The sequence below is a fragment of the Salvelinus fontinalis genome, chromosome 18 (assembly GCF_029448725.1).
Source record: "Salvelinus fontinalis isolate EN_2023a chromosome 18, ASM2944872v1, whole genome shotgun sequence".
Lineage (NCBI taxonomy): Eukaryota > Metazoa > Chordata > Actinopteri > Salmoniformes > Salmonidae > Salvelinus > Salvelinus fontinalis.
In genome coordinates this window covers 16,101,461-16,126,152 of record NC_074682.1, presented here as the reverse complement: position 1 = coordinate 16,126,152, position 24,692 = coordinate 16,101,461, and the positions used below count along the sequence as shown (strand labels likewise).

The 24,692-nt window shown below is 42.6% G+C and overlaps 1 protein-coding gene across 7 annotated transcripts; it reads right to left on the bottom strand.

Annotated features, from left to right (window-relative positions):
* Positions 1-635: 635 nt before the first annotated feature.
* LOC129815062 (MYND-type zinc finger-containing chromatin reader ZMYND8-like) lies at positions 636-24,197 on the bottom strand. 7 transcript variants are annotated; one of them, XM_055868387.1, is made up of 21 exons: positions 24,066-24,197; positions 13,702-13,772; positions 13,198-13,349; positions 12,203-12,424; positions 11,809-11,922; positions 11,093-11,158; positions 10,619-10,711; positions 10,436-10,523; positions 10,291-10,346; positions 10,126-10,203; positions 9,858-9,973; positions 9,219-9,730; positions 8,835-8,978; positions 8,443-8,613; positions 7,750-8,295; positions 7,162-7,671; positions 6,821-7,014; positions 5,389-5,469; positions 5,199-5,277; positions 2,112-2,351; positions 636-1,987 (listed from the first exon to the last, which is right to left on the bottom strand). In XM_055868387.1, exons 2-21 carry the CDS (start codon positions 13,724-13,726, stop codon positions 1,812-1,814), a joined length of 3,663 nt encoding a protein of 1,220 aa, XP_055724362.1. In that variant the 5' UTR covers positions 13,727-13,772; positions 24,066-24,197; the 3' UTR covers positions 636-1,811. The 7 variants fall into 7 exon arrangements, with proteins under 7 accessions (XP_055724362.1, XP_055724359.1, XP_055724365.1 ...); XM_055868384.1 differs by having other exon boundaries at positions 23,978-24,066; XM_055868390.1 differs by lacking the exon at positions 24,066-24,197 and adding an exon at positions 21,682-21,866.
* Between the last annotated feature and the right edge of the window lie 495 nt (positions 24,198-24,692).

The window sequence follows — 24,692 nt, the reverse complement described above, 5'->3', positions numbered from 1 at the left end:
GGTAAAGTCTACAAAAATGTATCCACTCTGTTCGTAACAAATTCTAGTTTTACAAACGAAACTGTATTGAGATCAAATGTTTCATCGATGAGAAAATTAGCAGAATGTCGGCCAAAATCCATCTCGCTCCATCTTCTCCCACTGCTGGCCACTGGGCTTCCTCTCACTACCATATTTGATAGTGAGTGGAACCACTAACCGGATGCTTCACATTTCTACATCCGATGAAATATCTGTCTCATTGTTCTATCTGTGCTAGAGCTACTTAGTTTGGACTTCACATACACATGTGCAAATATGGCAACGCGTTGGCAGCCTTTCTTATCCAGTGATGTCCCTGGAAAAGGGACCGCATTGTACCTCCAGAATGTTGCAGACTATTTGTCAGATAAAGGAGAGCTGGAAGGTATGTGGCTATATTGCTCCGTTGTTACCACAGCACTAATGAAGGCCAGGAGTGGAAAGATTCTGATTCCAAAACAAACCACAGGGAAGCCAGGGTATTGCCATATGCCATATGTTGGTGAATATTTTTGTAGGCACACTGGTGATTCCAAATCCAAATTCCAGGTCACACAGCAACATATTTGAGGGCATATGCGACTGAAATGGTGGTACATTAGAGCCATGCACAGTTTTAGAACAACACACCTTATTTATTTACAGAATGTAAACAAACATGAAATACAACAGAGTTCCTTTAGTCTCTTCTCTATACCGGGACAGGGAGGACTGACTCCATTACAGTATGCTGTAGGAGAATAGTTTGAAAATCAAATGGGGTTTCCTGCAGATGAGTGAATAAATTGTAGTAGAGCGTTCAAACCTGACATACAAAGACGTGTTCAGTTCACCGTAGCCGATCATTTTCAACCAAATACATTTATGTTTTTGTATCATCATGTGGGAGACACATAGAAAATGCAAGGGCTTTCAAAAACTAGTGTTGTATTCTGTTCCCTCTCAGGGCCTGTGTTTGCCATAAATATGGTTTATTTCTCAGTGACAACAATACAAGACGAAAGAGTATGAACACAGAAATATGAATACAGGACAAATGTCAGTTGCATTATGATGAACGTTAGTCCTAAGGGAGGAAAGAAAAACATTCTGAAATGGAAAAGCTTCATATAACTATCTCTGTACCATATCTTAATTCAACAGGCAGTCCATCGAACATGATCTCCTCAATAAAACTGTAGGCAACATTCCAGCATAAATAATGAATAAATTAACATACAAGATGGTGGTTGAAAATAATTTGTATCAACAATAATCTGAAGCCATGTTCCATTCTGGTCCATTCACATTACGTTTGGTCATCTGGGTGATCATTGACCAAACTGTCCAATTCTTTCACACAGTACCAAAACTTATTATGCACTCCCAATACAGTTTTATTAATATTACGTATAACAATAGATACACTTTCTGTACATCTGCCTCACACACCCAACCCTCAAATTTGGCCATGAAAAGCTGCTTCTCTATGAGCTTGCAAAGCGTGTGTAATGCAAGGTGACGGTGATTAAGAGAACAGGTGGCGCTCTCTAGTGGTTACTTGTCCTATAGTACTTTGGGCATAAAGTACATCTGGACTTGAGATGGAGAAGGATGATTATAGCGTTTGGGAAAGACGAAATTCTGGTCATTATCACTTAAAATAAAAAAGTATTTTGATACCTTCAGAGCAGCAGCTTGAAAAGACTAATGCTAACAAAACGTGTCCATGTACAGTAGCTAAGAAGGTGTCGGTATTTTATGTTACAGGTTCAAGTGTGATAACTCAATGCCAGGGCAGGGGCTCAGTGTTAGGACAGACTGACAGTGACATTGTCCTTGCTTTTCTCCATGTTAGAGTCTTTATCTGTGGGGGCAGATGCTGTCGTTTCTCTGGGAGAAGTTTGACCACTGTTGGACTGTCCTGAGGCTTTGTTTGGGCCGTCTGCCGTGGACCCTGACTCAGGCTCTTGCTGTGAGGCTGTCGCTACAAAATGAGAACAGAAATATATAACTATACAGTTGTAAGACAATTAGTACCTGTATTCAGATGGAATCAATGTTCTTTAACTAGTATAAATTCAGCTTTGAATATGGCTGGTGTGTGTTACCTGATTGTGTGCAGGATTTCATGTGTTCTGGCCAGTGGGCTTGCTGGCAGGGGTAGTCACAGTAGCTGGTGTTCCAGCAGCAGTAGAAGATGGCCTCCTTCCTGCAGTTGGCACACCACTGTTTCTTTTTGGTCTCATCCACCACCTGCTGTTTCTCCACTTCTGTCTGCTTCTTTACCTCCGCCATCAGACGCTCCCTCTCCTGCTCCAGACTCTGCCTCATCTCAGCCATGGTTAACTCTGCACATGTACACACATCAGACAATAACATAACCTTTTCTAAAGAATAATGTGATTAATTCTCCTCAGTCAATGACATCCATTGTTACAGACGGGTTGGCTGACAACCTCGTGAAAATCGCAGTTGTGGAAAAAGTACCCAACTGTCATACTTGAGTAAAAGTAAAGATACCTTAATAGAAAATGACTCAAGTAAAAGTCACCCAGTAAAATACTACTTGAGAAGTATTTGGTATTAAATATAAGTATCAAAAGTAAATGTAATTGCTAAAATATACTTACAGTTGAAGTCGGAAGTTTACATACACCTTAGCCAAATACATTTAAACTCAGTTTTTCACAAATCCTAGTAAAAATTCCCTGTCTTAGGTCAGTTAGGATCACCACTTTATTTTAAGAATGTAAAATGTCAGAATAATAGTATAGAGAATTATTTATTTCAGCTTTTATTTCTTTCATCACATTCCCAGTGGGTCAGAAGTTTACATACACTCAATCAGTATTTGGTAGCATTGCCTTTAAATTGTTTAACTAGGCTCAAATGTTTCGAGTAGCCTTCCACAAGCTTCCCACAATAGGTTGGGTGAATTTTGGCCCATTCCTCCTGACAAAGCTAGTGTAACTGAGTCAGGTTTGTAGGCCTCCTTGTTCGCACACGCTTTTTTAGTTCTGCCCACAAATTTTCTATAGGTTTGAGGTCAGGGCTTTGTGATGGCCATTCCAATACCTTGACTTTGTTGTCCTTAGGCCATTTTGCCTCAACTTTGGAAGTATGCTTGGGGTCATTGTCCATTTGGAAGACCCATTTGCAACCAAGCTTTAACTTCCTGATTGATGTCTTGTGATGTTGCTTCAATATATCCACATAATTTTCCTGCCTCATGATGCCATCTATTTTGTGAAGTGCAGCAAAGCACTCCCACAACATGACGGTTGGGATGGTGTTTTTCGGCTTGCAGCCTCCCCCTTTTTCCTCCAAACACAACGATGGTCATTATGGCCAAACAGTTCTATGTTTCATCAGACCAGAGGACATTTCTCCAAAAAGTATGATCATTGTCCCCATGTGCAGTTGCAAACCGTAGTCTGGCTTTTTATGCCGGTTTTGGAGCAGTGGCTTCTTCCTTGTTGAGCGGCCTTTCAGGTTATGTCGATATAGGACTCGTTTTACTGTGGATATAGATACTTTTGTACCTGTTTCCTCCAGCATCTTCACAAGGTCCTTTGCTGTTGTTCTGGGATTGATTTGCACTTTTCGCACCAAAGTACGTTCATCTCTAGGAGACAGAGCGCGTCTCCTTCCTGAGCGGTATGATGGCTGCGTGGTCCCATGGTCTTTATACTTGTGGACTATTAACGTGGTTAACGTGGTACCTTCAGGTGTTTGGAAATTCAACCAGACTTGTGGAGGTCTACATTTTTTATTCTGAGGTCTTGGCTGATTTATTTTGATTTTCCCATGATGTCAAGCAAAGAGGCACTGAGTTTGAAGGTAGGCCATAAAATACATCCACAGGTACACCTCCAATTGACTCAAATGATGGCAGTTAGCCTATCAGAAGCTTCTAAAGCCATGACATAATTTTCTGGAATTTTCCAAGCTGTTTAAAGGCACAGTCATCTTAGTGTATGTAAACTTCTGACCCACTGGAATTGTGATACAGTGAAATAATCTGTCTGTAAAAAATTTGGGGAAAATTTACTTGTGTCATGCACAAAGTAGATGTCCTAACCGACTTGCCAAAACTATAGTTTGTTAACAAGAAATTTGTGGAGTGGTTGAAAAACAGGTTTTAATGATTCCAACCTAAGTGTATGTAAACTTCCGACTTCAACTGTAGTATCAAAAGTAAAAGTATGAATAATTTCAAATTCCTTATATTAAGCAAACCAGTAGGCACAATTTTCTTGTTTTTTTATTTTCTGCTAGCCAGGGGCACATTCCAACACTCAGACATTATTTACAAACGAAGCATTTGTGTTTAGTGAGTCCGCCAGATCAGAGGCAATAAGAATGACCAGGGATGTTCTCTTGATAAGTGTGTGAACTAGACCATTTTCTGCTCAGCTAAGCATTCAAAATGTAACGAGCACTTTTGGGTGTCAGGGAAAATGTATGGAGTAAAAAGTACATTATTTTCTTTAGGAATGTAGTTAAGTAAAAGTAAAAGTTGTCAAAAATATCAATAGTAAAGTACAGATACCACAAACAACTACTTAAGTAAAAATACTTTAAAATACTTTTTAAGTACTTTACACCACTGTGAAAATGATGTATGTGCATCATGATTCTCAATGGTCAGATAGCTAGCAACAAGAAGCTGCCATGTGGGGAATTGTAGGTGGCTCGTTTCAGCTCATTGTATCTTGTTATTGATACCGTGTCTTGTTTTGAGGTGTTTTGGCTGATTTCATGTCAATGCTAATATGGCGAAATTTGCTAACCAACAACTGTAACAATGCATTTGAGAAATAACAAGTGCTTATTGTGCAAATGCATTTATGATTTCAATACATATTGAAAACGAAATATAGGTTACGTGTTGTCAACAATCATGTCAATGCTAATATGGCAAAAATTTGCTATCTAGCTACAACAATAGCAATGTATTTGAGAGACAAGTGCTAATTGTGCAATTGTATTTATGATTTCAATAAACATTGGAGGTGAATATTGTTTACGTGTTGTCAACAATCTAAGCCAACCCCGTCTGTTTTGGCCCATAGTTGCGCACACGTCAGTTTTGTTGCTAAATAACCAACCCGTCTATACTGAGAGACAGTCCTTTGACCCAGAAATGACTGGGTCATCTGCAGTGGAAGCTTGAGTAATGCAAAGGTCCTTACCTAGATTGTGCTTCATTTCTGAAAGCTCCTGTTGATGAAGCCACTGCAGTTTTTCTATTTCAATTCTCAATCGTCTTATCTGTGTGGGAGAGACAAGGACATACATTCACTCCCCAGAGTCATACAGCTAACTATTATATGCAGGGTGTTATTCGGTGCCTCTGAGAGAGACCAGCAGATAGATACATACCTCTGCTATTGTGTTCCCTGAAGTGCTTTTGGAAAGCTCGGTGTACAGCTCAGTCATCGTCCCTTTGATTGCATCCACTATCTGTGGAAAAAGGAGAAATGAAGCAAAACTGTCCAAAGTACCCAAGAGACCGCTGACTAGTAATAACTTCATTAAATAATAACTCATATTTGATTGGTTGAGAATCTTTATCACACTGCCATGCAATCTCCATAGACAAACATTGGCAGTAGAATGGCCTTACTGAAGAACTTAGTGACTTTCAATGTGGCACCGTCATAGGATGCCACCTTTCCAACAAGTCAGTTTGTCAAATTCCTGCCCTGTTAGAGATGCCCCGGTCAACTGTAAGTGCTGTTATTTTGAAGTGGAAACGTCTAGGAGCACCAACGACTCAGCCTCGAAGTGGTAGGCAGCACAAGCTCACAGAACGGGGCTGCCGAGTGCTGAAGCACGAAGCTTGTCTGTCCTCGGTTGCAACACTGAGGACAGTGTTGGAAGCAACGTCAGCACAAGAACTGCTCGTTGAGAGCTTCATGAAATGTGTTTCCATGGCCGAGCAGCCGCACACAAGCCTAAGATCACCATGCTCAATGCCAAGCTTCGGCTGGAGTGGTGTTAAGCTCCCCACCATTGGACGCTGGAGTAGTGGAAATGCGTTCTCTGGAGTGATCAATCACGCTTCACCATCTGGCAGGCCAATGGACAAATCTGGGTTTGGCGGATGCCAGGAGAACACTACCTGCCCCAATGCATAGTCCCTACTGTAAAGTTTGGTGTAGGAGGTATAATGGTCTGGGGCTGTTTTTCACGGTTCTGGCTAGGCCCCTTAGTTCCAGTGAAGGGAAATCTTAATGCTACAGCATACAATGACATTCTAAACGATTCTGTACTTTCAACTTCGTGGCAACAGTTTGGGGAAGGCCCTTTCCTGTTTCATTATGACAATGCCCCCGTGCACCAATCGAGGTCCATACAGAAATGGTTTGTTGATATCGGTGTGGAAGAACTTGATTGGCCTGCACAGAGCCCTGACCTCAATTCACCTTTGGTATGAATTGGATCGCCGACTGCGAGCCAGGCCTAATCTCCCAACATCAGTGCCCGACCTCATGAATACTCTTGTGGCAAGTGAAGCAAGTCCCCGCAGCAATGTTCCAACATCTAGTGGAAAACCTTCCCAGAAGAGTGGAGGCTGTTTATAGCAGCAAAGGGGGGACCAACTTCATATTAATGGAATTAAAAGTTTGACGAGCAGGTGTCCACGTACTTTTGGTCATGTACTGCATGTAAAATTGTCCCCCAAAAGTCTGTATGCTTCAATAAGCTCTGCTCCAAGCTCCAAACTATTGTAATATACTGATAGTGAGTGTAGTGTACATCCTTCAGCTTGTTTACTCTTTGGCCATCAGTCCAAGTCTTGCATACTCACTTTATTAGTGTACTTGGCGATGTCAGCTGCTACGTCTGCTGATGCGGTAGGGATCTGGAAGTCCCCTGCCATGGAGGTGGAGGGGCCACTGCCTACTCCGGGAGCTGCCATCATGGCCACAGAGGCTGGGATACTGGTTACCAGGGTAACAGCCGACGTGGACGTACTGAGTGGGGGGTCTTTCTGCTGGACAGCTACAGTAAACAACAACAATCAAAACTAATCATTGACATCACAGTCATGGTATTTAGGCCTGCGGTTGCACTCAAATAGTTTTTTAGCTGTCTCCACTTTCTCTGTAGTGTGCTAATTTTTAATTATCAACTAATACTGTGGTGTACCTTTGACAGATTGCCTGGTCTGGTACCGCGTGCTTTGGGAAGTTTGCTCTGGCGATAATGAGGATGAAGATGTTGCAGATGCCGGCGTTTGGGGCAATTTTTGTGTCTGTGGCTGGCCAGGTGATGCTGTCTGCAGCTGAGGCGTATCTGGCTGCGGATTCTGCTGCTGCCGCTGCACCTTCTGCATGTGCCACTTCTGGGAGGAAGTCTGGAACTTGTTGGTGGGGTTCCACACCACTGCCCGCTGCACCACCGGGACAGTCTCCCTGGGCAGCAGAGGGCGCTGTTTCTTCACTGCTGTGGTGGCGGAGGAGGCTGTGATGGAGGCTGTTGATGTGGCACTGGCCAGGGTGGTGGGGCCAATGGTGGTGGGAGCAGCAGTAGTGAAGGGCACCATGTTTAGAGGGATGGCTAGTGGAGACTGTGATGAATCTTTCACACTGGGGGTTAAGGAAGGGGCTGTGTTGTTTTGAGATGGAGTAAGGCCACTTGATGGGGTGGGGGCTTTACCTAGAATGGAAAGAAATTAATTAATAACAGCAACTATTATTTTTGTCAAATAGTGGTAGAGAATAGGAGGACTCTCACCGTCTGTCTTATTGGTTGGTGGATCTTTGGTGGCGTGTGCATCTTTCCTAGTCCTCTTCCGGTCTCTGCCCCCCTGGTCCTCCCCCAGGTCAATCACCAGCTCCCTCTCAGAGTCAGAGTCATCCACCAGAGAGGTCTGCCTGGCCTCCTGCTTCACCTGGGGCTTCTCTCTGGGGGCTGGGGACGCAGGGACTGCTTTGGCTTTCTCTGGGGGCTCTTTGTCTGACTCTACACCCTGCTTCTCTTTCGACAAGGATTCAGAGAGGGTAGATGGTACCCCTGCATCTCCCATGGTTGCCGTTGCAGTTGCTGGCCCCGGCCCCTCTGTTTTGCCCTCCTTGTTTTGGATGGGGGGCAGGGGGTCTTTGGACCCCCTCTTGGAAGGGTCCTTCTCGCCCTTGTCATTGGCCTCAGTGTGCTGGCCCACTTTAGGTTTCTGTTCCTCATCGCTGGCGTACTCACTGTCACTCGAATCGGATTTATCAGAGTCCTCGGAGTCGCTGTGTTCCACTCCCTTATACACGTCCTCAGAGATCTCATCTATACCTGTAAGCAGAGAGGGGAAATTGGGGTAAATGTATAACATCAAAGGTTTCAGCAGTGGTTTGCATGGTTGTTATCATACAAGTAAAAAAAAAAATGTCCTGGTATCTTAAAGCGGTTATTTTCTAGCAGTGCGGTTAGGTCACTCACCCAGCTGGGCCTTGCAGCTCTTGATGGTTCTGTCCAGGTTGAGCTGGAATCGGCTCCTGATCTGTCTTTTGGGTGAGGTGAGGACTGGTGGCACCCCCTGCTGTTGCTGCTGCTGCTGCTGCTGCACAGTCTCACTCAACTCCTTTAAGTCCATCTCGGCTTTGCTTCGGTCTGAAAGGCCAGCACAAGAAACCACAAACAATGTTATGAGCTGGTTGAAATCAGCCACAATCACTAGACCATCTAGTAGAACTGCCTTTACATGTGGTTAAGGTTTCTAGGGTTTATGGATAGTGTTTTGCTGTCATGAAGCCTTACACAGGTCAGGTGTGCTAAATAGCTGAACTTTGATGATGATTGAGGTTTTGATGACAGGTTTTGTGGCAGCTCACCCAGGTTGAGATTAAGGATGCTCCCTGTGGGTGTTGCTTTCTCCTGCTTGGGAACGAGAGGCAGGGCAGGGCCCTGGGAGTGGAATGGTTTAGGGCTGTCCTTGGCACCAGAGACAAGATCAGGTCGAGTGGAAGCCGGTGATGCTGTGGGGAGTGTTCAGATATACAGTATCTATCAATGTCATGCTCTTCCTTGGATCTGCATTTAAAAGGTAGGTTTTATTAAAATAACTTATGGCAATTGTGCATTGAAGAAGAACTCAACATGCACTTCGTTTACAGTGCTTGATTTAAAACAAAAAACAGAGTCTAGGTTGCTGTTACAGTATATTCCGTAGTCCCAGGACTCTCCAGACCATTAGAGAGGCAGTGTGCAGTACCTACCTGTGCAGTCCATAGACTCCTCCCCAGCACTGTAGTGGCTAGCTGGGGCTCTAGCCTGGACCTTGTCTGGTGTCTCCTGCTCTCCATCAGAGCCTGTGTGACCAGAGGAGTTAGTGCTCATGGGCGAGCGGGGCATATCTGTCAGGGAGATCCTCCGGCCTGCACTCCCTCCAACACCGCCCATGCCCCCGCCCCCTCCTGTCAGCACGCTCCTGGACAAGGGCATCTTGGGAGATGCAGTCATGTCGAAGTTGAACTTGATCTTTTCATGCTTCTCCGGCCGGACCGAGCCGGATGAGGGGTTGGCGGGGTCCAGCAGCATCTGGTACTGGTTGTCAGGGGTATAGGGCGTCCTGAAGGGGGCGTAGGTGAACACTCCAAACTTCTTCCTCATGTTCTCCACGTAGACCTCCATTTCCTGCATGGCGCTGTTGAAGATGCTCTTAGTCTTCTTCACAGAGAAGGGAATCTCCTTGGACATGAGGTAGCAGTTGTTTAAGGGGACCCACGCCCTGGAAGGTGACGAAACATAACACAACTAAACAGCTGGCTAGAGACAGAGGCTAGAGACAGAGAGTTGAGAAATGCAAATGCACTGATGAGTATAATTGACATAGGTAGGTACCAAAGCGGAATTACCTGTCGTGTTGCCCAAAGAAGCGAGCATCCACCTGCCCATCTTTGTCCCGCAATGCTTTGGCAGGCCAGAATGGAAACCCCTTCAGCTTGGCCCACACCAGAGGGTGAGGATCACTCTGAGCAAAGCAAGCAGGAAGACTAGTTATAATACTGAGACCATTATATAGGCAGCATTTGGTATACACAAGGCACTACAATTCCAATGTATGACTCGTTTAGCACAAGCTTTGATACAAGTAAATAAGAGAGTTTAAGTAACTGAACTCACACATGGCTCACAGAACCAGTTGTCTCTCTTTTGGCAGGCTGACAGATAGCATTCCGGACAGACTTCAATCTCATTCATCTGAAAGAGAAGAATCATTGTAGGTGTAACAATTGTAGGTGTCTTCTGAAGGCCTGAAAAAATTATTGAACGCCTTCCCATACTCACCTCATGTTCACAGATTTTCACGATGACTTTAGCTGTGGCAGTAAGCTTATGATTTCCTGGAATAAGAAGGTCACCATTAGAAATAACTACAAACCAGTTATTGAAACCAGTGAAAATCCATTGCAATCTAAACACGGACACTGACCTCCATTATAAATTATGCAGTTGTGTAAAATCCATTTCACATCTGCCAAGAAAGCTTCGGTACAGCCATACATTTTCTTCTTTGTATTCTGGAGAAAAAAAAATAGAAAAGGTCAGTGATCAACAACTGGTAAGGTTTGGGATTGTAGTTCTAACCCCAAAGAAATAAGCACGGAACAATAACCTTCTCTAATGTACAGAGGTCCATGGCGTGAAAAATATACTCTGCGTAGTCCGGATGCTGTTCAAGAGATACTGGCTTCTGGAAGGGTTCCGTCTGGAGAAGATATAAAAGAGACGTGCACAGTGAATTAACCTTCATATTCCAAATACAGGCCACACTTAGGCCAAATCCTAACTTGAGACACAAGCACAGCTACAACTTTCATGTAAATATATAAAATTGGCATCAATTCAAAATTTAGGTCAAGATTTAAAATGGCTTGCCTTGCACGCATCTCAATTTAGGATTCAACTGCATGACCTCCTTAACAAACACACAGACACACACACCTTACCACCCAGACTCTACCACCCCAGGACAGACAACAGCAACTAAAAACAGACACACAAAACAAAAAGAACACTCCAAACAGGAGGGGAAAAAAACGAACGGAAAATATGATGGGGTCTTTTTTTAGTGTGTTTGATTGATTACCCAATTAAAAGCCTTTCTCTGCGTGGCGGCTGCATGGGGGGAGTGAGATGACGAGCGTGGTTGGTCCTGAAAAAGAGTAAGAGGGGCAACTGTATCCTCACCACACCACGCTTTACAAACTGCACCCTTGGTTCAATGGTCCCTTTCCTCTTTATGCCATTGTAGAGGAGGAGACTGGCGAAAACAGGCTTGGGGTGCTTTAGTGTTGTTAGAGAGCTTCCTTACTTATGACATAGGTAACCACTTTGTAATCAGAACACCAAAAGATACTTCAGACTCTGAGTATAGGAAATCATTTGGCAGGGTGCAGTTCTCCGTGTATAAGGGCAGGGGCAATGGACATCATCACTGATGGAAAATAAAACCATGAGAAAGCATTAAGCAGTCTTAGAATCAGATCATATCAACAAGCGCAAGACCATTCCATTGTGTTTGTGTGAGAGCTCTGTTCACTCGCATTGGAATTACTAATACATCTATCTCTATTCTTCAATAGTCCAATATATCTACTGTCAAAACAATTAGTCAATGACAACAGTTAGAAAAGGTAGAAATTAAATAGAGTTCTTCCATGACAATGTGGGGAGGGTGAAAGCAGAAGCACAAGCCATTGCAATATGCACTATATCCAGTTGATTTCCCAACAGACCTGATATTTGTTTTTAGTGTTACTGGGACTAATCAGCCAGGTAGAGGAGGGAGGTCAGTGCACTTACACCTGGCTGTTTCATCTTCTGGAGTGCAAACTTTAGCAGGTAAGACAGCTGGTCTAGTGTTAGCATCGTCATTGCTTTACTCTGAGTCTCTATGCACTCAGCAACTGTTATTTTCTGAAAGAAAAGAGGTAGAGAGAAAGATGTTAGCTTCAAAGGTATTTTGCCATCTCAAAGGATATTCTCAGTATCAAGCCTCATTTTACTACCTTGACAACATCGTAAACCAACATGATCAGAATTTATTTTAGCTCCAAGATCAACTCTGTGACTTCCAATAAATAGGGATGTCTTTCATCATAGTCAGGGCTCAACCCCCAGCCTAAAACCTCCCACGCATTTTAAAGTTGTCTTCCTAGTAGACAACTGGTTTCCAGTCCCACCCACAAGCGAGTACCTCACACTCAGGGCAGAACCAGTCACCCTCGGGCTCTGCGGGCAGTTTGAGGCACTTGGCGTGGTACACCCTCGGGCAGAGCTCACAGCAGAGCACCTGGCCCTCGCGGTGGCACAGCCAGCAGTAAAAGTCATTCCTGCCGTCCTGCGGTACAACATCAACAGGGTCTGTGGTGAGTGCTGGCTGCTTCACATAGTAAAAGGGACCATGTCTTAGTTCTGACTGAAATGCAGGCAAGAGAAGGAGAAAGTTGGAGGGGTTCAACATTTAATTTAGGAGTGAGTTTACATGAGCAGCACAGACATGCAATTTAAAAAAAATAATCAACAGAAGTTACATAGTAACGGTCCAAAGCACAGACTGCTTATAACTCTGTGTTGCAACATAAGGCATTCAAAAATGTATTAATTGATCATTTCTGTTATCAAACTGGAAGAGAATCGCTGTAGATTATATTGCAAATCCCTTTTCAAAGGTCAAAGACAGTGAAAAGGATCAGTTTGAGAAACTAGCCTTTAGTATCACTTAATGATTGGATCTGAGAAACTGTGTTTTGGTCCACACCCATTACTGTTTTGCATTGAGACAAGCTTTGATCCATGGCTTATAAACCAATGTTGCTATTATAATTGACCATTTATAAAGCTGATAAGTGTTAAACATTACTTGCATCAGTTTTTCTTTGAGCAATATCCAAAAACTCAATCAAATTCTTGATTTCAGTAGGCAAAATTAAGCATGCAAACACACATTAACGAAACAATAATCATTTAGATAGCCTATATGTCCTAATACAATTGTTAACTGTAACACTATAAGAAAATATAAACCCTTGGTCTCACAAACATCAAATAGTCCCATGGCATACCAAAAGACTAAATTGGAACCGAAAGTTAGTTTTTTTAGTAGGATATATTGCAGTGTAACAGAAACCCAGCAGCCTCTGAAAGCCCCCACAGTGTGAGCACAGAGGAGAGTGGAGGGGGAGGTCGCACCTGGTCTTTACTGCTGCTGACTGCTCCTGGTTTCTTCTTCTTTTTGACCGGGCTGGAGGAGGTCTCAGCAGGGGAGTGACCGTTGGATGAGTGAGAGGGGCTGGGCACCTTTCGTTTCTGCGCTGCTCGCTCCACTGACCCAGGGACTGAAACTGCAGAGAGGGGTCAAAGGTCAGACAAGCCAACATGACAGATGCAATATTTCTAAGAAGAAGGTGCATGTACTAGCCATAGAACAGTAGATGTTCATTGTTTTATACTGTACAGCAGATACAACCAGTTGCCATAGCGATAAGACATGACAGCGATATGAACAGAAGCAGCACATTAGCCTCCATCTTGTACCTTGTATCGTTCAGCTGTACCAGACACACACATGCATGCACACATACAGTACACTCAACATGGGAGCAATAAAATAAACCCTTTCACCACCACCACATACTCCACACAGGCATAGGCAATCATAAGTAATAGTATAGCTCAGCTTTGTTTTTTTCTCACCTTTGGATCGTGTAGAGATCTCCATCCCCTCTACTGCATCCGACTCAGTCTTCACCTCCTCCTCAGCCACACTGACGCAGGGAAAAGAGGCACTATTAATGCCCTGTTATGACAACACCTACAGAAAAAGACTCCCAACATAGATAATTTCATCCAATGCGTTCTACAGTTTGACTCACTATGCTTCCACCAGACATGGCTTCCTCCACAGTATGTACTTGGTAACAATCATAAAATCACACTGTATAAGAGCATCTGCTGAAGTCTTACAAATCTTATTTGTGTGGATCTAGTATCATTTTCAGGGGAAAGACATAATCCCGTCTGGCTGTAAAGGTCTGCTTTAACACAGACTCACTTGGCAGTGAGACTCACTCTCTCAGTCTCACTACAATGGGGTTATTCTTAGAGCGAGAGTCCATTTGGCCCAGAAGCAAACTCTGTCTCAACCAATTCTGACTGGACACAGACACACGCTGTTCATTTGGGTGCCGGCTATGGCCAGTAAGAGTCCCTCTCTTATTGGGAGAAGGAAAATATTTAGTAAAGCAATTTCAAAACAGGAAACGCCACGTATTCATTTAACCATTTATTAGAAAAAGATTCCAACATGTAATACATTAGTCTTGGCGTTAGGCTCTGATCCTTTGGGGTAGCTCACTACGTGTGTCATGTTAAGATAATAATGATAATTACAGGCACGGCGCAAGTTACGCTATACCAATCCCACTGCAAGAAGGAAACACAGAACCAAAAAGGTGGAGGATGGGGTGGGCGCTAGAAAATGCAACCGCATACTATCAAGCAACCAACAGAAATACAGGTAGCAGAGAATGAGTGAGTAAAACTGATCAGCTAAATAGACCACCATATTAAAGGTAGGAAGTGTTTGTAGAATATGATGCGACGTCAGCTAATGCATTGCAGAAGCCAACACTCGGGTTCCCTGTATGAATTAGCGCTGCCCTTAATGTCTAGTAAAGCAGTGTTCCAATGTGAAGAGTTCCAGAGTGTCAAACTGACAGAATGTGATTGGACTAGGTCAAATGATTAGTTTAGTTAATTAGGATCCCCATTAGATACTGCACATTGAGCAGCTACTCTTCCTGGGGTCCACACAAAACGTACAAATACATGACAGAGTACAGAATAGTTCAAGACAAGAACAACATAAGATATTACACAAAATAAAAACATTAAATAAGAGTTATATATAGGAAAGACATCAAGGCACAACAATAAAATGTACATACAGTTGAATTTAGAAGTTTACATACACTTAGGTTGGAGTCATTAAAACTTGTTTTTCAACCACACCACAAATTTATTGTTAACAAACTATTGTCAAGTCGGTTAGGACATCTACTATGTGCATGACACAAGTAATTTTTCCAATAATTGTTTACAGACAGATTATTTCACTTATAATTCACTGTGTCACAATTCCAGTGGGTCAGAAGTTTACATACACTAAGTTGACTGTGCCTTTAAATAGCTTGGACATTTCTAGAAAATGATGTCATGGCTTTAGAAGCTTCTGATAGGCTAATTGACATTATTTGAGTCAATTGAAGGTGTACCTGTGGATGTATTTCTAGGCCTATCTTCAAACTCAGTGCTTCTTTGCTTGACATCATGGGAAAATCAAATTAAATCAGCCAAGACTTCAGAATAAAAATTGTAGACCTCCACAAGTCTGGTTCATCCTTGGGAGCAATTTCCAAACACCTGAAGGTACCATTTTCATCTATTACAAACAATAGTACGCAAGTATAAACACCATGGGACCACGCAGCCTTCATACCTCTCAGGAAGGAGACGTGTTCTGTCTCCTAGAGATGAACGTATTTTGGTGCGGAAAGTGCAAATCAATCCCAGAACAACAGCAAAGGACCTTGTGAAGATGCTGGAGGAAACAGGTACAAAAGTATTTATCTCCGCAGTAAAACGAGTCTTATATCGACATAACCTGAAAGGCCGCTCAGCAAAGAATAAGCCACTGCTGGTTTGCAACTGCACATGGGGACAAAGATTGTACTTTTTGGAGAAAAAATGTTATGATGAAACGTAACATAATAAAAAACATAATAAAACTGTTTGGCCATAATGACCAACGATATGTTTGAAGGAAAAAGGGGGATGCTTGCAAGCCGAAGAACACCATCCCAACCGTGAAGCACGCGGGATGGCAGCATCATGTTGTGGGGGTGCTTTGCTGCAGGAGGGACTGGTGCACTTCACAAAATAGATGACATCATGAGGCAGGAATATTATGTGGATATATTGTAGCAACATCTCAAGACATCAGTCAGGAAGTTAAGCTTGGTCGCAAATGGGTTTTCCAAATGGACAATGACCCCAAGCACACTTCCAAAGTTGTGGCAAAATGGCTTAAGGACAACAAAGTCAAGGTATTGGAGTGGCCATCACAAAGCCCTGACCTCAATCCTATAGAAAATGTGTGGGCAGAACTGAAATAGCGTGTGCGAGCAAGAAGGCCTACAAACCTGACTCACTTACACCAGCTCTGTCAGGAGGAATGGGCCAAAAGTCACCCAACTTATTGTGGGAAGCTTGTGGAAGGATACCCAAAATGTTTGACCCAAGTTAAACAATTTAAAGGCAATGCTACCAAATACTAATTGAGTGTATGTAAATGTCTAACCCACTGTGATGAAAGGTTGCAAAATGATGTGATGAAAGAAATAAAATGTGAAATATATCATTCTCTCTGCTATTATTCTGACATGTCACATTCTTAAAATAAAGTGGTGATCCTAACTGACCTAAAACAGGGAATTTTTACTCGGATTAAATGTCAGGAATTGTGAAACTGAGTTTAAATGTATTTGGCTAAGGTGTATGTAAACTTCCGACTTCAACCGTACCTATTCATATTCTTAAATACAGTACAGTTAAATTAGATGTTATTTTTACAGAAGAGAGGCACTGGGATGCAATATGTTTTTTTATCTGTTTTTAAAGCTAAACTTGCTTTTTGCCTGAGTAACCTCTGGTGGCCGAGCATTCCACGATGATATGGCTCTATAGATAACTGAGTGACACATTCAAATCGGTTTTTGGTTTGGGTATCGTGAAGAAACCCATAGTGGCATGTCTGGTTTTATGTATGTCTGTTTGAAGTGTATGCAAATAGATTATACAAGTGGTGAGGCATTTTCAATACACAAATGTTTCTTAAAAAGACAAAGAGAAGTAGTAAATTTGTCGTCAACCATGAAAGACTATCATGTACAGTATGTTGTTGATGTTAGTTCTATGTGAACAGTTTATGGGCAAGGTGTGCTGCTTTGTTTTGAGCCAACTGCAGCTTTGCTACAGTAGGTCTTTCTTTGCTGCACCTGACCATATTACCAGACAGTAATCAAGATGGGACAAGATCAAAGCCTCAACAACTAGTACAGTTGATCTGTGTGTCAAAAAACGCAGAACCTTTTTTTATAACAGACATACAGTGCATTTGAAAAGTATTCAGACCCCTTGACTTGACATATTGTTACATTACAGCCTTGTTCTAAAATGAATTAAATCGTTTTTTTTGCTAATTTATTGGGGGAAAAACTGAAACATGACATTTCCATAAGTATTCAGACTCTTTACTCAGTACTTTGTTAAAGCACATTTGGCAGCGATTACAGCCTCGCATCTTCTTGGGTATGATGCTACAAGCTTGGCACACCTGTATTTGGGGAGTTTCTCCCATTCTTCTCTGCCACCATGCTTCACCGTTGGGATGGTGCCCGGTTTCCAGGCGTGATGCTTGGCATTCAGGCCAAGAGTTCAATCTTGGTTTCATTAGACCAGAGAATCTTGTTTTCATGGTCAGAGTCCTTTAGGTGCCTTTTGGCAAACGCCAAGCGGGCTGTCATGTGCCTTTTACTGAGGAGTGGCTCTGGATCTGACCACTCTACCATAAAGGCCTGATTGGTGGAGTGCTGCAGAGATGGTTGTCCTTCTGGAAGGTTCTCCCATCTCCACAGAGGAACTCTGGAGCTCTTTCAGAGTGACCATTGCGTTCTTGGTCACCTCCCTGACCAAGACCCTTCTCCTGTGAATGGTCAGTTTGGCCGGGCGGCCAGCTCTAGGAAGTCTTGGTGGTTCCAAACTTTTTCCATTTAAGAATGATAGAGGCCACTGTGTTCTTCAGGACCTTCAATGCTGCAGAAATGTTTTGGTACCCTTCCCCAGATCTGTGCCTTGACACAATCCTGTCTCGGAGCTCTACAGACAATTCCTTTGACCTCATGGCTTGGTTTTTGCTCTGACATGCACTGTCAACTGTAGGACCTTATATAGACAGGACCTTTCCAAATCATGTCCAATCAATTTAATTTACCGCAGGTGGACTCCAATCAAGTTGTAGAAACATCTCAAGGATGATCAATGGAAACAGGATGCGCCTGAGCTCAATTTTGAGTCTCATAGGAAAGAGTCTGAATGCTTATGTAAATAAGGTATTTGTTTTTAACTGTTTTTGCTTTGTCGTTATGGGGTATTGTGTGTATTTAATCCATTTTATAATAAGGCTGTAATGTAACAAAATGTGGAAAAGGGGAAGGGGTCTGAATATTTTCCGAATGCCCTGTACTTCTCCCCATCTTCAAAACAACTTCTGGTCAAAAAAAGTACCAATCATCTGTCATTGTCTCATTAGAACAATTTCTCAGGGATTAGACATGCTTTTGTGAAGCCATGTATTTCATAAAATCGTGTTGAATCCTATTTACATGTGAACTCACACTTGTGCATTGATGTCCAACCTGGACTCAGGGGTAGACGTAACATAGTAAATGTAAATCCGGGACACTCAAATTGATATATGATATGCTACATTCCGTATGGTATGTATTAATTTATGGATGTCCATTTTTTTATTGTTTTATTTAACCAGGCAAGTCATTTAAGAACAAATTATTATTTACAATGACGGCCTAGGAACAGTGGGTTAACTGCCTTGTTCAGGGGAAGAACGACAGATGTTTACCTTGTCAGCTTGGGGATTTGATCTAGAAACCTTTCGGTTAATGGCCCAACACTCTAACCATTAGGCTACCTGCCGCCCCAAGACTCATCCATTTTGTATGATATGTTACAAATTACAATTCCTCCAATATGTTACGAATTGCAATTCGTATAATATGTTATGAATTTGCAAAACATATGATATGTTACGAATTCCAATTAGTTGTGGCTAACATTAGCTAGGTGGCTTGGTGTAGGGGTTAAGGTTAGGGTTAGCTAACATACTAAGTAGTTGCAAAGTAGTTAAAATTGTAATGTTGTCTGATGAGATTCGAACACGCAACCTTTGGGTTGCTAGACATTCACGTTATACACCCACCCACCCTGGCCAGCCTTAAAGATGCACTATGCAGAAATCGCTGCGCCATTGCCTGGTTGCTAAAATTCTAATAGTTTGCCTAATTTTAGTTTGTGACAAAACCAGCAAGTATCGTATACAGAATCAATGTATCATCTAAACCACTGTGAAATATATTTTCCATAACCAATGTTTGAATCTGGTGTACAAAAGACGCAAAAATGAAACTTAAGCACGGGAAGCATAGATATAGCGTACATAGAACAGATCTACCACTACTTTAATTTGCTTTCAATGAGAGTGACATATCTATAACTCACCTTTCTATGTGAATTTGGTCAGGTTGCACAAAAAGTTACATATTGCAGCTTTAACTTCTCTAGAGTAGGGGGCAGCATTCAGAATTTTGGATGAAAAGCATGCCCAAATTAAACTGCCTGCTTCTCGGGCCCAGAAGATATGATATGCATATAACTGGTAGATTTGGATAGAAAACACTCTAAAGTTTCCAAAACTGTTAAAATAGTGTCTGTGAGTATAACAGAACTAATTTGGCAGGCAAAAACCTGAGAAAAATCCATTCGGGAAGTATTTTTATTTTGGTTTTGTAGTTTTCTATTCAATGCCATTACAGTATCCATTGACTTAGGACTCAAATTGCAGTACCTATGCCTTCCACTAGATGTCAACAGTCTTTAGAAATTGTTTCAGGCTTGTATTCTGAAAAATTAGGAAGTAAGAGCAAGAGTCTGAATGAGTGGACCCTAAAGTATCACAGAGATTTTTCATGCGCGAGACCGAGAGAATGCCTTTCTTGTTTACATTTTATATTGACAACGTTATTGTCCGGTTGAAATATTATCGATTATTTAGGCTAAAAACAACCTGACGATGGAATATAAACATCGTTTGACATGTTTCTATGAACTTTACGGATACAATTTAGATTTTTTGTCTGCCTGTTTTGACTGCGTTTGAGCCTGTGGATTACTGAAGAAAACGTGCGAACAAAACGGAGGTTTTTGGATATAAAGAGACTTTATCGAACAAGAGGAACATTTATTGAGTAAATGAATGTCTGCTGAGTGCAACCATATGAAGATCATCAAAGGTAAGGGATTAATTTTATCTCTATTTCTGACTTGTGTAACTCTTCTACTGGGCTGGTTACTGTTTGTAATGATTTGTCTGCTGGGCTATGTTCTCAAATAATCGTAAGGTATGCTTTTGCCATAAAGCATTTTTTAAATCTGACACTGTGGTTGGATTCACAAGAAGTTAATCTTTAAACCTATGTAAAATATGTTTTGTTTTCTGAATTTTTATAATGAGTATTTCTGTATTTGAATTTGGCGCGCAGCAGTTTCACTGGCTGTTGAAGAGGTGGGACGCTAACGTCTCACGTACCCAAGAGAGGTTAAGTAACCTTCTGTCTTATGTAACCATACCATATCATACTAATTTGAGTGTCAAGAGGTTTATGTTTATTATGTTACGTCTAGTCTATGAGACCAGGCTGCGATGTCAAAAGGGGATTTCTCAGATTAACAAATTATACAGACATCTCATCTACTGTAAATGACTGGGCATGGATGGGACTGTATGTAACTAACTGGTTTGTAACCAACAGCTAAATGTGTCCTAGTTTCAACATGACTTGAAAAACAATCATGCATTAAACTCAATATATCTTCTCCTTCCTGTCACCCATGAATCCTGAGCCCACCACCCTTGGGTTCCATGACTGAGACTTCTGAGAGAGACAGGTCAAGGCTGAACTGAGGCAGGGGCAATGGAGAACCATCCGCTCTACAACTGCATGGTGACTACAATGCCCTCTATAATGGAACTATCCCCAGTCCCAAAACCCCCTAAATGCAACATCACACTCATGCACATCATATCCCTCAAGAGAGAAGCAACTCAAACATTCCTGTTTCTTTGTCTTGCACAAACACAGCCCCATCCCTATGCATGTGCATCATTTAAATGCACACTTCCTTGAATTTAAACAGTACTTTCTTGTGGGAAAGCCACTGTTTTACTCAGTATCAGCTGAACATCAACCTCCTTGTTATTCAGACACCAAATGTGTCGATCCCCTTATTTCAGCCATTTTCTTTGACGCCAAGGCACAAGCTACTGTCTCACAGCTCAGATGGGTTCCATTTCACAAGCTTTTTATTTAGCTCTTGGGGAGAGCAGCATAATTAGAATGCGAGAGTGCGGGATACCAAGATAGCAGCTCCCTGTTAGAGCAGCAAATGTAGTCCCTTTTCCACCACCTCTCTATCCTCCTCTCTGTCTTAGTTCTCCTCTCCATCTCGGGTAGAAAATGACAGCTACATCTGCAGTGACAGAGCATTGGCTTTACTGGCCTCCACCTCTGACATAACCTGTCAGCAAAGACAGAGATAGTCTCACTCAGCTACATCCCCTCCTCCCCAGGCCAGGAGAGCAGAGGGAGAGAACAGTGAAAACACAATAAATCAATGCCTCCCAATCTTCCAACAACACCCCTTCCTGTTGTTAAAGCATTGCAGAAAATACATTATTTTCATGAATATAGTGATATCACCCCTCCCATACCCTCTCTTGACACAAAACCCATGCTTCAATGTAGGAAATTGACAGCATACCTTTTTTGCTCTTTACGCACAGAATTCTTCAGGCTTTTTTTTTTTTCAATTAGTGAGGCCGGTGGGGGATGAGACAAAGCAGAATTTTCCAGAAGGGCCTTGCTCTTCCTGCTGCTCTCTCTGCGATTGTCAATCTTTAACCTCAGCTGTGGGCTTCTGATTGGTTTGTGCGCCACACGGAGGAGTTGCCTGATTGGGCGCCCGGCTTAGTGTGCCACACAGGCTATCTTCTCCCTTCTTTCCTCAGACACAGTGCTGCAATGCAGAGAGGATTTCTCCTCACTCTCACAAAACCTCTGCAACCAAGTCCCTCAAAGTCCATATAGCCCTCACTGGCTGTGTGCATGTTCTAAAACATGGGGGATGCAGTTACACAGGCTTAGAGGGAGCGTATCAGATTCCCTCCCTCTTCCTCCACGGCTCTGAGGCAGTGTGTATGGCGTCCATTTTGAAGACATTCCCTCCCTGCCTGCTCTGCACACACACGGCTCCAGCTGAGGCGAGCTGCTGTAGAAAGCACACACAGCTTACCAGCAGACCGGCTCACAGGAATGCAGGAAGGGCCTTACAAAGACAGGGCTGAAAATGTCACAGGCCTCGGAATCAAAATGGACGGCTGTGGTTTAGACTGAAGAACATGCAGCCAGTGCCAACACCCTTTTCCCTGTCCAATACTTTCCTACTGGCATTACCTATGGTCAAATAAATCCTTAAGGGCTTGGACCTTAACATTGTGTCTATACTTTTAACCAACAGTGGTATTGCTATTACTTATTTTATTCTGCCAGTACCAGAACCAGATCTCTATTTGTAGTTAAATAAATACTAATGCTGCCATTAAGATCATAATGGACAAAAACAATGATGGTTTAACATGGAGAATAAATCTGAACAAGGTGAAGGTCGTTAGGAAAGGTCAGACTACTCAGGTATGGTGAATAATTAAAAATGAGTGCCAGAATGACATGGTTTTCTTGTTTCGTGTGAAACCGAAAGTGTCCAGTGGTTTAAAGTCTCTATAACATGGGACAGCAGCATTGGCTGTGTGTGTGAGTAGGCATTGCTGCATGCGTTTGTGAGTATGAGGTGTGTGTTTTGTGTTAGTGAGTGTGTATCACCTGGTAGATGGCTAGTGATGGCTGTTAAACAGTTTGATGGCCTGGTAATAGAAGCTGTTTTTCAGGCAATTCAATTTGAGGCAGTTGACGTTACATGCCAGACATTAAAGCATTTTGCATGGTTGTTGTCATAACATCTGCCGACATACAGCATTCGTCTATGTGTGCAAATTCTATGAGTTCCACTAGAGATGTAGAGATTCTCATATCCTTTTGGGATAAATATATACTTTTGTCCAAGGCTCTGTCTGAAGCAGCCTTGCTTCCCTTCATCAGGCTTCACATACAAACACCCAGAGTGTCTAGACCCGAGGCACAGAAAGGGGAAGCTCTCTGAAATGGATGCCACTCCACAGCAAAGAGAAAGCTGTGAACTGAAAAATAACATTAGGCAGATTTTCTCACCAGATACTAAACTGTTGAGGCATATAATCTAACATCCAGAGACATTTTATTTCAGCTAGTTGTTAAAAAACGGTACTGTATATGTTGGTTTAAACCCAGACGAAACATGTTCAATGATTCAACATGCTAAAACAAGAATGTGAATACTACCCATTGTTATAAACAGTAGTCTGGAAAAACACCCTGACTGTACAGCCATCATAGTTCATCTTGATTGACTACTTCCTGCTTGGAGGGTGTAAGATTAAAAGTAGTGCCATGCACTAATACCACTCTGAGGCCTAAATCATTCTTGCTGTGCTGTCATTGCTGAGCTGTCTCTTTACCATCTGTTAAATCCACTGGGATCCCCTAATGAATGTTCTCTCTCCCTGCTACGGCCCTCTCCCCTCCCCACAACTTCCATTTTGAATGTACAGGCCTGTGACACAGTCATAAACCCTTACAACCCAACCACAACCTAGCCAAACTGATCAATCCTGTGCCTTATTCCAAAAGGGATATATTCCTCTTGCCATGGTATATTCTGTACAAAGGTATGAAGACAGGCTGATCCCCTATGTGACCAGAGACATATACAGTCAGCAGAGGAGAGGCAGGCAGCCTGCTGTGCTCTGCTCTCCTGCCAGGCTCCACTCCTGTGTTCTAGGGACTAGCAGGCTCTCTCCCCCCTTCTCTCTCCATGAGACAAACCTGTATTCCTGAGGCACATAACATACACAGTAGCTGGTAGCTTATTAAAGAGGAAGTGAAATAATAAAAATCAAGCTTACCTCTGTGGATGCATGGCTAACAAACTCAGTGTGTTATATGTCAATGCTTGTTAAAACATGGAGGACAAACAGCCCTCTAAGTCCTCACCCTGCTCATAGCATAGCCACGGCTCTCCAGGCTGGCTGATCGACTGCTAGGATAGAAGCCAGGCTGTGAGTGGCCTGCTCTCACTGGCATGATGTAAGGCTGCAGCTGATTGGCTGGGGCATTTCCTGGCTGCTAATCTTTTGTTCCACACAGGCAGGCAGGAGAAGCGCTTGTGGACAGAGGAAGAAACAAGGCCCAAATCACAAGATAAACCATTTCACAGCACAAATCAGCCAAGAAAACCACATGGAGCTGTAATCCATGTCTGACCCGTCTATATTACATGGACATTTGGTTGTATTTGACAAAGTACAGCAACAGCAGCATGAATACAGGACAGGCCCAAGGCCCTCATGTTTCAGGAAAAGCCTTTGTCTCAGAGATTACGCGCAGTGAAAAACCATCCGCTGTGAAAAAAGTGTTGCACAAATACAAGAGAGCAAACAGCGAGAGACCGTCAGAGGGCTCGATCTGCAAGGTTTCCTCCTCTTGTAAATGAGATGAACTCGTGCAAATGCCTACTGGACATCAACACATTACTTAACAGTGCAAACATAGTTTAACAGAACATAGATGAGTTACTATGTTACTCTTTTTGGAGACAGAAGTTGACACCAAGTTCTCCTG

Excerpts from the sequence above, each read along its gene's own strand:
- LOC129815062 (XM_055868383.1), bottom strand. The coding sequence starts at position 13,933 with ATGATTGTTACCAAGTACATACTGTGGAGGAAGCCATGTCTGGTGGAA. Across the intron at positions 11,159-11,808 it reads AGAAGATGAAACAGCCAGGT|GACCAACCACGCTCGTCATC; the intron begins GTAAGTGCACTG and ends ACTCTTTTTCAG. Across the intron at positions 10,204-10,290 it reads TGAAAATCTGTGAACATGAG|ATGAATGAGATTGAAGTCTG; the intron begins GTGAGTATGGGA and ends CTTCTCTTTCAG.